At 42.2% G+C, this 14771-nt stretch overlaps 2 protein-coding genes across 6 annotated transcripts in view; both read left to right on the top strand.

The window, feature by feature from the left end:
* The first annotated feature begins 4867 nt into the window (after positions 1 to 4867).
* On the top strand, positions 4868 to 10080 carry CKS2 (CDC28 protein kinase regulatory subunit 2). Its single transcript, XM_019628384.1, has 3 exons — positions 4868 to 5171; positions 8371 to 8498; positions 9747 to 10080. Exons 1-3 carry the CDS (start codon positions 5113 to 5115, stop codon positions 9797 to 9799), a joined length of 240 nt encoding a protein of 79 aa, XP_019483929.1. The 5' UTR covers positions 4868 to 5112; the 3' UTR covers positions 9800 to 10080.
* Positions 10081 to 11648: 1568 nt separating this feature from the next.
* Positions 11649 to 14771, top strand: part of SECISBP2 (SECIS binding protein 2) — a 41682-nt gene continuing 38559 nt past the window's right edge. For 3 of the 5 annotated variants that reach the window (XM_019628400.1, XM_019628403.1, XM_019628405.1), the window contains exons 1-2: positions 11649 to 11798; positions 12753 to 12898. In XM_019628400.1, the coding sequence (XP_019483945.1) occupies positions 11763 to 11798; positions 12753 to 12898 (182 nt within the window). In that variant the 5' untranslated portion in view covers positions 11649 to 11762. The other 2 variants (XM_019628402.1, XM_019628404.1) reach the window with 2 other exon arrangements.

Here is a 14771-nt window from a genome sequence, read left to right on the forward strand (position 1 = left end):
CTCCAGTCTGAATCAGGTGGCCCACGGCCCGCAGCCCACGTCTCTGCACTTCCCCCTACGCTTCTTTCCCTCCCACCCAATTTGCCCACCTTTAGATGATTCCAATTTTGTGTCTCTCAGTCTTGCCTGTATGCCATGCAGGGAGTCCTTGTGGAATTACAGCTGTTCAACTTGTAAATTCCAGGGGAGATTTCAAGAGGAACTCATCATGCCACCATTTCTGTGACATAATAGTTAGAAATTTTTATGTTAAAATGATTTTATGGGGTCAATTTTGGTCTCTGAGTTTGTAGGACCAGCCATGCTAGCCTCCCATGAGCATATCAGGTTTACTATTTCATCCACAATAAGAATACAGTAATACCTTGGTTTGTGAGCATAATTCATTCCGGAAACAAACTAGTCGTATTGCAAGACATTGCTCGTTAACCACATTAACATGTATTAGAAATGTTTGCTCGTCTTGTGGAACACTCGCAAACCATGTTACTCACAATCCAAGGTTTTACTGTATATATTTGGTCTTCATCCCACTTCTGACACAAAGCTCCTAAAACCCTTGGAATTTCCTAAGTGACCAGAGTGATAAAGGTATCTTTTGTTATGTTAATGGGGTGACCATCCTCACATAAGGATGGGAGCTGGTTACCAGGAGAACAATCAAGATTAGAGGGTTGGAATTTTCAGTCCCACTCTCAGACCTCCTGGGAGGGGAGAGGAGCTGGAGGTAACTTATTTACCAACGATTTAATCAATCATGTTTATGTTATGAAGCCTCCACAAAACCCCAAAAATGACAGAGTTCAGAGAGCTTCCAGGTTGGTGAATATGTGGAGATTTGGGGAGAGTGGTACTCCAAGAGAGTGTGGAAGCTCCGTGCCCTTTCTCCATACCTTGCACTATGCATCTCTTCACCTGGCTTTTCCTGAGTTATATCCTTCATAATAAACCAATGAGGTAGGAAGTAAAATGTTTCTGAGTTCTGTGGGCTGCTGTAGCAAATTAATCGAACCTGAGGAGGGGGTAGTTTGAACCCTTAATTTGCAGCTGGTTGGTCAGAAGCACAAGTAACAGGCTTGCAAATGGCACCTGAAGTGTTGGGGGTGGAGAGGCTGTCTGGTGGGACTGAGCCCTTAACCTACCAAACCTGACTCTATCCCTGGGTAGTGTCAGAATTGAGTTGAATTGTAGGACACCCAGCTGGTGTTGCAAAGTTGCTTGTTGGTGTGGTGGGTACCTCCCAAACACAGACACACACACACACACACACACACACACACACACTGCAATTAGTGATCAGGAACAAAAGACAATTCTTTTACTACGTCATTCTGTTAAAAAACAAAATTCAGGGGCCAGCCGAGTGGCTCAGTTGGTTAAGAGTGCAAGTTCTGAGCAACAGGTTCAATTCCCACATGGGCCAGTGAGTTGCACCCAAGCTGAGCTGCCACTAAGCTGACAACAGTTGGCAGGATGGCTTAGCTGGTGAGAGCACGTGCTCCTAACAACAAGATTGCCGGTTTGACTTCTGTATGGGATGGTGGGCTACGCACCCGCAACTAAGATTGAACATGGCATCTCGAGGTGAGCGGCTGCAAGCTGCCTATGGGCAGCCGGATGGTGACTGGACATGGAGCTGAGCTAGCTGCACCCTCCACAACTAAGATTGAAGGACAATAACTTAGTTGTTCCCCTTCCTAAATCCTCAACACTGTTCCCCTTCCCCAATTCCCCAATAAAAATATCTTAAGAAAAAAAAAAAAAAAGGAAATAGGGCCTGTTTGAAAGGCCCACTTCAAAAAAAGCAGAAATCCAATCCCTGTTGGTTCTAGCTTCAAAATTGCACGTCCCTTCCTACTCAAACTCACCCTACCAACTGCAATAACAGGACATTCGTTCCAGTCCATCCTCCACATTCCTCTCATTACCTTTGTCACATCTGATCTTTGTGCCACTTCCTTGCTGAAAACATTAGCTGGCCCTATGTTAATCAAAATGACCAAACTTCTTAGCAAAAATCCCTCCCCAGCCTGGCCTAATCCAGTATATTGGTTTCCTACTGCTGTTTTGACAAATTACCACAAACATGGTGGCTTAAAGCAAACACAAATTTATCATCCAACTTTTCCAGAGGTCAGAAGTCTGAAATAGGTTTTAACCACGCTAAAATTTAGGTGTTAGCAGCGCAGTCTTTTCTGAAGATTAGAGGACAATCCACCCATTCCTTGCTTTTTCCAGCTTCTAGCGGCTACCTACATTCCTTGGTTCCTGGTCATGCAACTCTGACTTCTGCTTGTTACAGCTCCTTCTCTCACCCTCCTGTCTCCCTCATATAAGGATCCTTGTAATACCACTGGGCCTTCCCCCATAATCCAGGATAATCTCTGTCTCAAGATCCTTAACTTAATCACATCTGCAAAATCCCTTTTGATGTGTAAAGTAATACATTGGTAGGTTCCAGGGATTAGGATGTAGACATCTTTGGGGGCCATTTTTCTGTTTACCACATCCATCCTTCCAGATTCACTTCTCACAATTTTCTTTTCCATGACCTCTATACTCTAAGCCAAACCCATTCAGCATTCTCTGCATGTGCCAAGTTTCCTCATGCCTTCACAATGCCAATCCCTCTGTTGGAAAGGCAAAAGATAGTATGTAATAGATTAAGAGGCATAACTCGAGTCAGACTGTTTGGGCTCAATCTGAGTCTGCCATTTACTTGCTAAATGGATTTGGACAAACTTTTGTTGTTATTTTAAACTAGATCTAAAAACCAGATTATATGAAAAACAAAGTAAATTATACCACAAGGAAGCAATTACCCAAATCCACAGGAATGTTCCACAGGCAAAAAATGACCCGGTTTTTCTGATAAACCCATATTTAAAAAGGTGGTCTGTCAGCTGAGGAGATTGTATAAAGTCTTAAAGAGACAACAACCAAATTCAATATGTAGGCCCAAGTTTGGATGTAGATACAAACCTAGCAGCCATAAAAAGGTATCTGTGAATCGGGGAAATCAATGTAAAACAGGTGTCAGACAATGATGAGGAATTATCAGTGTAATGACATGGTACTAAATATACATTTTAAAAATTTTCTTGAGATGTACACCATAAGGACAGAGATATACACAAAAGTATTATTTCAGAGTAAAATGGCATTATATTTGGGATATCGTTAAAGATATTCTAGCAAAAAAAAGGAAGAGAGGAATAGATAAAACAAGATGGGTAAAAACGTTTATTGCTGAAGCTGAGTGATTGGTACATGGGAGTTGATTATACTATTGTACTTCTGTGTGTTTGAAATTTTCCACAATACATCTCTGTAAAAATACAGAGGGTGCCAAAAAAATGTATAGACATTTTAAGAAAGAAAAAAACTGTATTAAAATTGTAATAATATATACCGATAACAAAAGATGAATTCAAGTCATGTGTATACACTTTTTTGGCAGCCCAGGTATATATATATCCTAGGAATCTTTTTTCCCAGGTTCTGCCAGAAAGTTAGTGATTTCCTTATCCATCTCCCTTAATGGTTTATTCATATCTTTACCATCACAGTACATAATCGCGGGCGATTATTTAGGCATACATTACCATCACTTGTTACTTAAAACTTGGTGCTCATCATGTGCAAGAGACTCTGCTATGTTCTGGTAGAGTGAACAAAACAGACATGCCCTCTTCACTAGGTTATGTAGAGTTGTAGAATATGCTAGTGTATGTAGGGGGCCAGACAGACAAAACCCCAGCAAGCATGCAACAAAGTTAGGACCGCTGGGCTGGAAACCCGAAAGACGCTAAGGAGGGAGAGGAATGGAGAAAGCGGGACTTCATGAGCACAGGGTATAAGGAAGCCCTTTCACTAGGCTGATCCTTAAGCTGGGAGCTGAAGGCGAAAGCCCACCGGGTGTTGGGGCGGGGGAGAGTAACGGGCCGTCTATGCTGCAACTAATTAAGCTCGTTACTACAAAATGTGAAAAATACTAAAAAGAGCGCTTTTATTTTTTTTATTGTTAGTTTCAGGTATACAGAACAATGCAATAGTTACCCTTTTCACCCTCACAAAGTAACAACCCCCCTCCCCCCATCTATTGCCCTCCCACCCCCGATATCATGCTTATCTATTACAATAAAAAGATCGCTTTTAATTGTCAACTAAAAAGAACCACTTACATCTTGGCATATTTCCTTCCAGCAACTTTACTTTACATGTGTATGTATTTTAAACTAGGGTTCAATACTAAGAGCCAAAAAAGTTTTAGCAACCACTTTTAATCCCATTGTCCGGTAGAAAGCATTATTTTAATCGTTTTTACATTTTCCATTAAGAAAAGCACGCATATACATGCCTACCTACAGAGTTATCAATTGTGCACAAGGCTTGGGAACACACGTTTTACCAAACGTCAGGCCTCTAGGGCTCGGAACCAGGCCCAGTCCTCCACGCAGCACTCTTGCCGGGTTCTGAAAAGTTCCACACCGAACAACCTCGGCTTCCTCGCGTCCTTACTCCCCGCAAAATGCCCGCTGCCCTCATCCTTCCCAAACCCAGGCTTTCTCCACTTCCCGCACGCAGAACGCAGGCAAGGGAGCCCCAGACTGCGCCTGCGCACAGGCGGCCTCGCGGCGGGCGGCCCCAACCCGGTCTCGCCACAGCTCGCGATATCTCATCCGTTCCCGCAGGTTCGTCGTCCTAACGGCTCTGCAGACCTGGAAAGTTCTAAACCCCTGCACCCTTCCTTGGTCACGCCCCTTACGTAAGGGAGAGTTCCTTTTCCACGCCATGCCAATCATTCACTTCTTCCCTCAGGCAACCTCGCAACAGGCCACTGAGTGGCTAATCTTGGGAGTGAACGTCGCGGAGGGGCGACGACGATAGGCTGGAAACCGGCCCCGCCTTTCCGCAGTTTTCACAAAAGGTGATTGGTCAGCTTCTTTGTCCAATCAGTGGCGGGCTGTCGGATTCAAACCAGGTTCGTTAGGCCTGCGGTCTGTTGGTTGCAGTCGAATCGTTGCTTTGGCCGGTCGCTTACCTCTTCTCCGCTGCGCCCGCTCTTCCTGCCCGGTCGCTCCGCTTCCGCGCCGCCCACCTGCCGGCAGGATGGCCCACAAGCAGATCTACTACTCAGACAAGTACTTCGACGAGCACTACGAGTACCGGTAAGTGGGCCGGTGGGCGGGCTCCCTCAGCCGCAGCCCAGGGAGAGCCGGTGTTCGTGTGGGGGCCGAAGGTCGGGTCAGGGTCGAGGCCGGGAGTTGGGGTGGGTGGCCTTGTACGGACGGAAGCGTGTCGGGTTGGGGCTGAGGCCAGAGCGCGCCCCTCGTCTCGCTTGTACGGGCACAGCCAGCCTCTTCTCTTTGTTCCGTCCGTGAGAAGGCCGAGGCAGGGGCGGGGATGGGGGCCGCTTCTGGGGACGATTGCTACCTTAAAGGGAACGGGCGGGAGGACCGAAGCGGACCCGGGTCCTCGGCGACGGCCGGTCTGCACTCGGTCCTCGGGCCGGCCAGTGGTGGACATCCAGTGGCGAGAGCCTGACTCCTCCACCCCTGCGGCGCGGTTCCTAAGAACTTGCGAGCTAGTTGGCATTCTTGCAGTAGTTCCTCTCTCCCAGGCACTGCGCGTGGAGGGTGAGAGAAACACTTTTGGCCCCCTTGCTTTTGAAGTTAGTGATGCCAAAAATGACTTTGGGGGAAACCCCTAAAGTTCCGCTTTATTGGAGTTTTTAAATGTTTATTGCGTATGGTGATCTGTGTAAGCGTTTGTGCGTTAACCATGATGACCTGAGGGCATTATCAAAGGGGTTTTCTTTTAAGACTAAGTTGAGAAATCGTGTGGACTTTGGGCATTTGTGTGTGTGTGTGTGTGTGTGTGTGTGTGTTGGTATATACTGGCCAAATCTCCGCTTTGAGGTATTTTTGGATTCTGAGTCGTGATGTGCTGCGCTAGAACGTAGCTGCTAAAATTAATCTGTAAAATAAACAACTTGGATTGTGGGAGAGAAGGAACACTTCATTTATTGGCCTTATTGTCTTCAGGAGACTTCCTTGGGGCGTGGCTTCAAAGACCAATCCCCCTGTTCTCCTGGGTGGTGGCTAGGAAGCTGCATTTGGGGCCAAGTAGTGACCTTGTTTTCTGTCTGCTGTCCTTTCAAGTTAGATTTCCAAGAATGCTATTTGAGGAAGAAAGGGCATAGTGATTGGACTCTCTCTTTCTCTTCCTGTTGTGTTGGAAATCTGTGTTCTCAGGAGAAAAACTGAGGCGGTTTTACAGATTAGTAATACGTCCATTGTTTCATGTTCGTAGCTAGAAAAATCTCTTGCTTTTCTGGATATAGGTAAATTTGAAGTAGATCATCTTGTTTTTATATAGCAACTGCATAGTACAGTTTCAATCCTGTAATATGTTGGCATAATGTTCAATTAATGTGATGTCGACCAAGAGCCTAGCTGGGGATATGAAATAATGGACAGAATGTAAACTATATTACCTTTCTAAAATATGGAAAAATTAATTCTGAAACACATCTGGCTCTAAATAGATTAAGATTAAAATACTTTTTAGGACTTCTGGCAGTAGTTCCTTTTTTTTTTTTTAGTGTCAGTATACAAACAATTGTCGATGAGCACTTTAGACTGCATTATCAAAATTTTAGCCTAATTTATTTAGTGGTTTGTGTATACTAATGTATAAAAGAAAATTCTGTCATGTCTGAAGTGATATATTCTAATCTATTATTAAAGATGATGGCCTTTCTTGACCAAGCCACTTGCATTATACAAATAGGAATTAATCTCCAGAGATACTTTTAAAGGCAAGTTGATACTGATAATAAATCACTGAGGTGTGAGTGTAGGGTGGTTTGTATGTGGTGGTGCAACATGCAATGTAAATTTCAAAAATATATTTGCCGGTATGCAGAGCCTTAAAAGTAGATCTCAAAGCAGCATTTCAAGAATGAATAAGGTAGCTGGTAAGTATTGCTAAGAATCACCATGCAGCTCACTGGAGTTGGTGAAATTTTAACTATGATAGTAAGCATAATTTGACTTGGCCTCATGGCAGTGTAGTCACATAATACAATTCTTCTAAGGTTTGCTTTTGTTCTGCAAATGATATGAAACTGATGCTTAAGTAACCAGCCACAGATGAGAGCTTAGCTGCTGACAGATGAGTACTTACAGTGGGTTATGGGTTCTTTTCCTGGGTGCCAGAAAATAACCAGTTGTACCTTTCTCCTAGCCAACTGACTTACAGGTAGATATATTCTATACTGGTCAAAAAATTTGGTTGGTGATGATTATGTATGACTATAAAATTAGTACTGCTACCTGGAAATGGTAAAAATAGGGCTGGGAATTGTGATTTTTATAAAGATCTTTATATGTAATTAAATAAGGGAGGGGTACAGATTTGTCTTTGAGAATTTAACAAAGCTACAATTGTACATATTCTTGATGTTTTGACATTGAAGAATATTGCATACCTTCCTCAGAAAACTGAAGTTTTGGGTATAGGTCTAACTAACAGGAAAACTGAAGGTCTGTGTCAGGTTGCAGGTACATGTATATGTGTGATTAGTGTTTGTTTTTTTGCTCTTAATTCTGAACAGAGAATAAAGCAACTTCTGGAGTATACAAAATTTTTATCTACTGTAAATTTACAATGTTGAGTAATAGGAAACCCAATAACTGTAACAAATGAGATTTTTTTTTTCTCCTTATGTAAAAGGCTGTATGAAACTGGATGACGTATCTCTATAATCAGCGACCATCCTCAATTTACAATAGCTTCTGTGGTCTTGGATGGCTTCTCTAGCTCCCTTATCAGGTCATTCTGCTTCATAATCAACAGGAAGGAGAAAAAAGAGAATAGTTGGGCATGTACTTCCCTTTTGAGCTTACTTTCCATAAGTTACCTATTTTCTGTTTATATCCTATTGCCCAGGATTTAGTCATATGACAGAGGTAGCTGCAGGGAAGGCTAGATGTTTTGGAAACTGTGTGTCCAACTTAGTTTGGGGAGTTCTATTCCTGAAGAAGATTGAGACAACTAGCTAGCAAGCCCTCTTTGTTAGGGAAAAAAAAAGTTAATCCTGAATAAAATGCCTTCTCATTTTTGGATTGCATATTCTTATTATCTCCCTAATGTGAACATGGGCTATCAAAAATCAGAATTAAAGGTAGAGCATAGCTCTCAAGATCAATGCCAATTGATGTAATATGACAGTTGCTTTAAAGAACTTTGTTGTGAGGACAAAAACCCCTAATTTTCAAATGTCCTAAAGATGCATGTGTAAAGTGATCATAATAAAAAAGGCATATTTACACAGCATTAATACTTGGCTATTTCTTTCAACAGGCATGTCATGTTACCCAGGGAACTTTCTAAACAAGTACCCAAAACCCATCTGATGTCTGAAGAGGAGTGGAGGAGACTTGGTGTCCAACAGAGTCTAGGCTGGGTTCATTACATGATTCATGAGCCAGGTAAGTTTGCTATTTAAAAGCATTAACTGAATTAAAATAGTGGTTGTTGAAAAATTTTAGTAATATTGACATTCAGTGATATGCCAGAATAACTGATAAGTTTGGACTATTTTTGAATGACTCATTTCTTTTCCTCACTAGAGGGCTCCAATTTTATAGTAAATAAAATAACATACAAGTGAAAAATAATGCATTTTTCTACCTGCAAAAAATAACTTGAGTCAAAAAATGAGCAATTGTTTGATTTTAAAATTTGTCATTGTTAATATATCTTAAAGTATTTTACCATAAATATTTTTAGAGCCTCTTTGAAAACTAAGAACTTATTTTAAAATAACTTAAATGTCCTTGAGTTATGTATAGAAACTTATGCAATTTGAAGTGATTTTTTTTCCTTTAGTACCTTCCACGTTAAGATTAAATGAGATAGCATAGCTAGTGAACTCAAATGTGCTACCTGTTATGCATTATGAGTGCTCATGTTATTATGAAGTATTTACCAGAGAATTTTCCAGATACTAAATAGTAAACTAAACTAAAACTCTGGGGTTAAATTCTGCTTATGGGTTATCAGTAAATCCAACTTCAAGGATTTATAATGCTTTGAACAAAATTTGAAGGCATACTTGCAGAAGCTTCATTAGATGGAACTAAAGCTGTCTTGCTTTACACTCTTGTTAAAGAAAAGCAGCATCGAAAACTCTTAAGAGACAACTTTCTTGGGATTGGGGCATGTAATCATATTAGAATTCGAGAAGTCTTTCTCCAGATAATACAAAAGCAACTGAGGAACTTAAATGTAGATTACTGGGTCCCAGAGTTGCTGAAACAGAATCTACTGGTATGGGCCCCTGGGACCTGCACTGTGATAAGCTGGTAGTTTTTGAATGAGGTGTTAGGTATCTTTTCCCCACAAAGAGCCAGACAGCCTTTCTCTTTATTTTTCACTGGAATTGAGATTCTAAATGTAGAAACCATTCTTCCCAAAGTAGCTTCTCTACTTACCATCCCTTTGCTCTAGGGTGGGTAGAACTAAACCACTGGAGAAATATTCTTTTTGTCAGGTTTTTTTTTTTTCTCGGTATACTGTTGACAGTGACTTTGAAGTAAAATTCATTTCAGATACCTCAATAAGTAACATTGACTATAGATTTATTTTATTTTGGTTCATTTGAGAATTCTTTGAATTTTGGTTGAGTGAAATAACCATGTTATATTAAAATGATGTAAAACATTTTCTTTCCACAGAACCACATATTCTTCTCTTTAGACGACCTCTTCCAAAAGATCAACAAAAATGAAGTATATCTGGGGATCGTCAATTTAATCTTTTTCAAGTTTAATGTATATGTGTATATAAGGTAGTATTCAGTGAATACTTGAAAAATGTACAAATCATTTGTCCATACCTGTGCATGAGCTGTATTCTTCACAGCAACAGAGCTCAGTTAAATGCAGCAGCAAGTGGGTTACTGTAAGGTGTTTAAGATAAAATTATTTCTGGTCAGTTTTTCTCTTAATATAAGTGCCTGTTTGACTTTACCTGTTACTTTTGTTAAATAAAGTTTGTATGTTGCATTTATCATTGTGTGACATTATTGAGGTTTATTTTAAGGTTAATTTGTGAGTAGAGGTGGTTGGATGATTTCAGTTTTATGATTTTGGTCCTGAGGAAATAAAGTGTTACATGGGCTTAAAATAGCTTGATGTGGTGAGGGTACCATTTAATTCACTTAAGAAGAAACCAAGAACCAGAAATAAGTTTAATAGAGCCAAAGATTTTATAGCTATATTAGTCTAGTTCTTAGAGAATTGTCGAGAATCTCCACTTGAATAGAAAGAAGCCCAAATACTCTTATCTGGGCTGTTGCCTCTTATCTAAGAATTGCCACAACTAGTGGCCTTGGGAGAAACCACTTAACCCTGTGTTTATCCTTTTCTCCTTTTGCCATGTAGGGATAATGTTTCCTATTTTTAAAAGTTAAAAAGCACTGTAAAAAATCCTTCATGCCATCTTTATTTTGTGTTTGTTAAATCGCCTTTTTAGCTGCTAGGGAAATATTAAAGTTAATGGCTATTTATCTTCATTGGTATGCTGGAGAAACCTTTTAAATGATCTGACAGTAACGTAAGACCCCAGTTTGGTGGTCCTGTGTGTGACCATTTTTAGAAAGGGATGACTTTATACACCCCTTTCAATTTAACTTCCACCCCCAGGGACCCATCAGCTAGAGGTCCAGGGTAAACAAACCAATAAAGATGCCAGAATTGCTAAATAAACTTAGTTGGGTTTAGGGTAGACCAAATAGTATTTAGAAGGAGGGGAAACAACACCCACTCACCTCCAGCATGAATTACTAGTGCTAGACCCTAGGCCTCCCCAGACTGGAGGTTTTTAGGTGTGTCCAGGCATGTTTAATGAACCTGTGGTACCAGCACTGAAGGACACCTGGAGAACTGGAGCTGCCTGCATTTTTCCTGCTTGAAGTACCTGGTAGTCACCCAACTCTGCCGCAAGGGACAGGAAACCTACAACTAACCTCCAGTTTAGGAGTTTGAACTTAATCAACACTTACTGGTCAAACGGCCTTCACGGTCGGCAAGCTTTCGATCTATTGTGTGCACCTTCCTCCTATCCCGAGTTCCTCCTAATCTTCGCCCCCCCCCCCAGCTTCCGGCACCGCGTCCATTTACTCCTCCCCTGAGGGTGGCTTTCTTCCACCCGCAAAAACAACGCTATTGCAGCTCTACCTTCCCCAGCACCCTTCTTAATGGTCAGTAGCTATTGTTGAAAAGAAATGAGCAGTTTTCAGATTCTGTTTGGTTACTTCCAACGTGCTTTAAGTTCCTGGAAGTTAAGAAAAGTTTTGTTGGCTTTCTAGGTCTGTAGAACTATCGGTATGCACTTGCCCTAAGTAGCCCAGTCTCGCTCCAGGTGCCCACCGCCCGGTGCGGGTCCCTCATTCAAGTCTGGCCCACTCGCATCCCGAGTGCTTCCCCGCTGCCTTTGTGCAGACAAACACGCAGAGCGGGCCGGCGACTCCTAAGTTCACTCCTCCGGCCACCTCCCCATAAGCCGCCACCGCCACCGCCGCGCGCACTTCGCACCGCAGCAGGGCGGGCTGGGACGCGTTTCTGTGACGCACTTCCTGGCGTCCGCTCGGAAGGCGGAAAAGCGGTGAGGTGTAGACCTCTGCGCCTGCCCCGTCTGCTGACGGGGTGGCTTCTGGCCTCCCGGGCCCGGCCCCCTCCGGTCCGCGGGCCATGGCGTCGGAGGGGCCGCGGGAGCCTGCAGGCGAGGTGAGGACGGCGGCCGCGACGGGGCTGGGGCGGCGCGGGGCGTCGGGGCGGGCGGCCGGTTCCCCAGCCCCCGGAGAACCCACACCGTCCGCGGCTGACTGGGGTGAGGAAGGACGCTGTCGAGGGGAGGTCGCCCCGTTTCCGGTGCCGATGCCGCGGAGCGGCTGCGCCGGCTCCCCGTACTCATGGCCAGGAGAGGCTTGTTAAAGTAGCTCGTTCAAGCGTTTTCTGAAACAGGAGTCTCCGCTCAACGTGCGCAGCGTAACCACTAGATGGAACCCCAGCAGTCTCATAAATCGGCTTTCAAACGAATCCAACACCGTGCTTGTGAATTGGCAGTGAAAGTAAATCTCATATACGTGTCAGAAAAACCGAAAATCAAATTTTTTACTTTCAAAGTTCAAGGACTCATGGCGATAGATTTTTCTAGTAAAGCTCCTTTTGCTTTTCAATTAAACAATTCTTAGTGATTCATTGAGTGAAAAGCAAATGGTTTGTATAACTTTATTGAGAAATTCAGTGGAAGTAGCCTTTCGCAATGTGTTTTGAGTGCTACAGGTAAACATTCCGTGGATATGTTTGACTACCGACAGTCCTGTGGTGCTCGTTTATCCCTAACTACAGCAGACAGGAGTCAAGTACCCGTATTCCAAGTTAAAGTTAAGGATACGTTGCCAGTTGTGTTCCTAACTAACTAACCTAGGTTGAATTTTACTTCCGCTTTAATTGGTGTCCTTATTTTTCACTTCAATACTTGGTAGGCCGCTTTTTCTAGTTTAAACAAAAGCATGTTGGGAGAAATTGTTAGCAAATGCTTGTCTTCGCCGGGCAGAGATATTTGAACAACAGCGCTGGGATTAGCCTTCCCGGGCTGCTAGAGCAGAGCTACTGCGTTTTGTTTATGTTTGATTGATCTCATAATATATGTAGCTAAAACTTCCTTTTTTTCCTCAGAGCATCAAGTTGTCAGCAGATGTCAAGCCGTTTATCCCCAGATTTGCTGGGCTCAGTGTGGCATGGTTAGAGTCTTCAGAATCTGGCGTGTTCCCTAGCTGTGCAACCGCTTACTACCCTTGTGTTCAGGAACTACCAGTGCCTGAGTATGTATTCTTGTTACCTTACCTGAGGACTTTGTTTCTTGGCTTTAATGGTGATTAGACTTTAAAGTATGCGGCAGCTAACACATTCAAGTTCTGAGTGACTAGAGAAAATGCTTCTTAGCTGAGAAGGGTCTGAGCAAGTAGCATAAGTTAAGTGTGTCCTGCAGCAAAAACTGAAGTTTCAACTCTGCTTTTCCTTACCTAGACTCATTCATTTATTTTGGGTAAAGAAAATGTGGAGAGTACATTGCATCTGTTAGTATGAAATGCCATTTCAGGGATTGTTTTTGCATACAGTTTACAACTACGTATATCATATATCTAATGAAAGATGAAATGGCAGGGAGGGTCGGGGAGGAAATGGGGCAAAGGAAAGCCCAAATAAAGAAACGTGCTCTTCTGTTTTAGGGTTTGATATTTAAAAATCGTGCTCGGAAAGGAATGGGGTCTAGCAACCATGGGTGCCTCTTTGAATGGATAATTCTTTGGAAATTGCTGGCTTTTACTTTCAATCATTTTGCTTTATATGTGTCCTATGGAGATGGTTTCCAAAAATTTTGTTTATAAATTTGTCTAAATTTGAGTTGAAGGAAGGCTTCTGTTGTCCCATAAATTTTCTTTTTCCTTCTCAAGATACGTTTTTTAGGTATTTACAGAATGGTTTTCATGTTAGCTGAATTTAGAAAACTAAATGTTAAATAATTGTGTAGATTACTTGAAGATTTATTTTTAAAGTATGAATCACTTTTATGCTATCAGAGAATCCTTGTCTTTATGTTCTGTTGATATGGGTCAAACTTGTTTCCTTTTTTTTTTAATGCCTGTATGGTGTGATTGAAAATAAAGTTTATACTTCATATAAATTCTAGAAGTCAATTTACAAGAATGAAAATTGGAATAAGAAAATCATTGAGTTGTCTGGTATACTTAGGAAATACTGAAAGTTGTATTTTTTGACAAAAGTAGAAGTCCAGCCTATATGAAGGCCTTTGGTATGAATACCCAAGTTTTCCACTGTAATTTCATCTTATGTAAAAGGGATGTTTGCACGGGTCTCATTTGAGTTGTTCCCTATCTTGGGTGGTTCACATAATAAAATACTAAATACATTTCAATAACAAGAACTCTGAGCCATCTGTTGGGTGGGATTCTAGTAACTCAGAATAAAGGTGGAAAACATAAAGCAACGTTCTGGCAGTAACATGAATCGAGACAAATCAGAGGCTCAAGGATGTGCAGTGCTGAAATTTAAAATTACTTTGCTTAACCCCTATCACGTCCCGCGTGACAAGGGCTGGGGAGCTCCAGGAGGTGCGGCAAGGGTTAAGAAATACAAGAGTCAAGTATAGAGTTACTGCGGGCCAGGGGTCTCAAGTCTCTGTGGACCGAGCCCCTATTCTGGCGGCTGCAAAGCTTTTAATTCTCAACTGCCACAAAGAAGTAAATGTGAATATCTTAACCCAGTTTGTTGATTCGATGTGTCTGGCAACTGCTTCACAGAAACTCCTTGTGATCAAACACAAGTTGTGCTTTCACACATATGTATGATCCCTATGGATGGACTCAGCATTCGGAGACCATCAGATCAGGATGTTTTACCGAGATTATTCCGGGTCTCAGCATTCCGAGACAGTCCCTTATGACTTCAAAGGATCAGTGCATGGGAGCATTCCAGTCAGCAGCTGCAAGGTGACATCTCCCTCTTTTTGATTTTAGCAACAGGAGGAACACAGACTTGGTGATTTCCTGATTATTTACCGTCTGAGCGTGTGTTGTCTGTGGCAGATGACTAGGTAAAATAGAAACAGTAAAATTAGTAAGATTAGAAATGCACCCACAAATCTTCCTCCAAGGGTTTTTACCCAAGGGAGGA

Source organism: Hipposideros armiger, unplaced genomic scaffold (genome assembly GCF_001890085.2).
Source record: "Hipposideros armiger isolate ML-2016 unplaced genomic scaffold, ASM189008v1 scaffold_786, whole genome shotgun sequence".
In the NCBI taxonomy this organism is placed as follows: domain Eukaryota; kingdom Metazoa; phylum Chordata; class Mammalia; order Chiroptera; family Hipposideridae; genus Hipposideros; species Hipposideros armiger.

Coding starts and splice junctions, on each gene's coding strand:
- CKS2 (XM_019628384.1), top strand. CDS start 5,113: ATGGCCCACAAGCAGATCTACTACTCAGACAAGTACTTCGACGAGCAC. Junction 5,172..8,370: donor GACGAGCACTACGAGTACCG/GTAAGTGGGCCG, acceptor TTCTTTCAACAG/GCATGTCATGTTACCCAGGG. Junction 8,499..9,746: donor TTACATGATTCATGAGCCAG/GTAAGTTTGCTA, acceptor TTCTTTCCACAG/AACCACATATTCTTCTCTTT.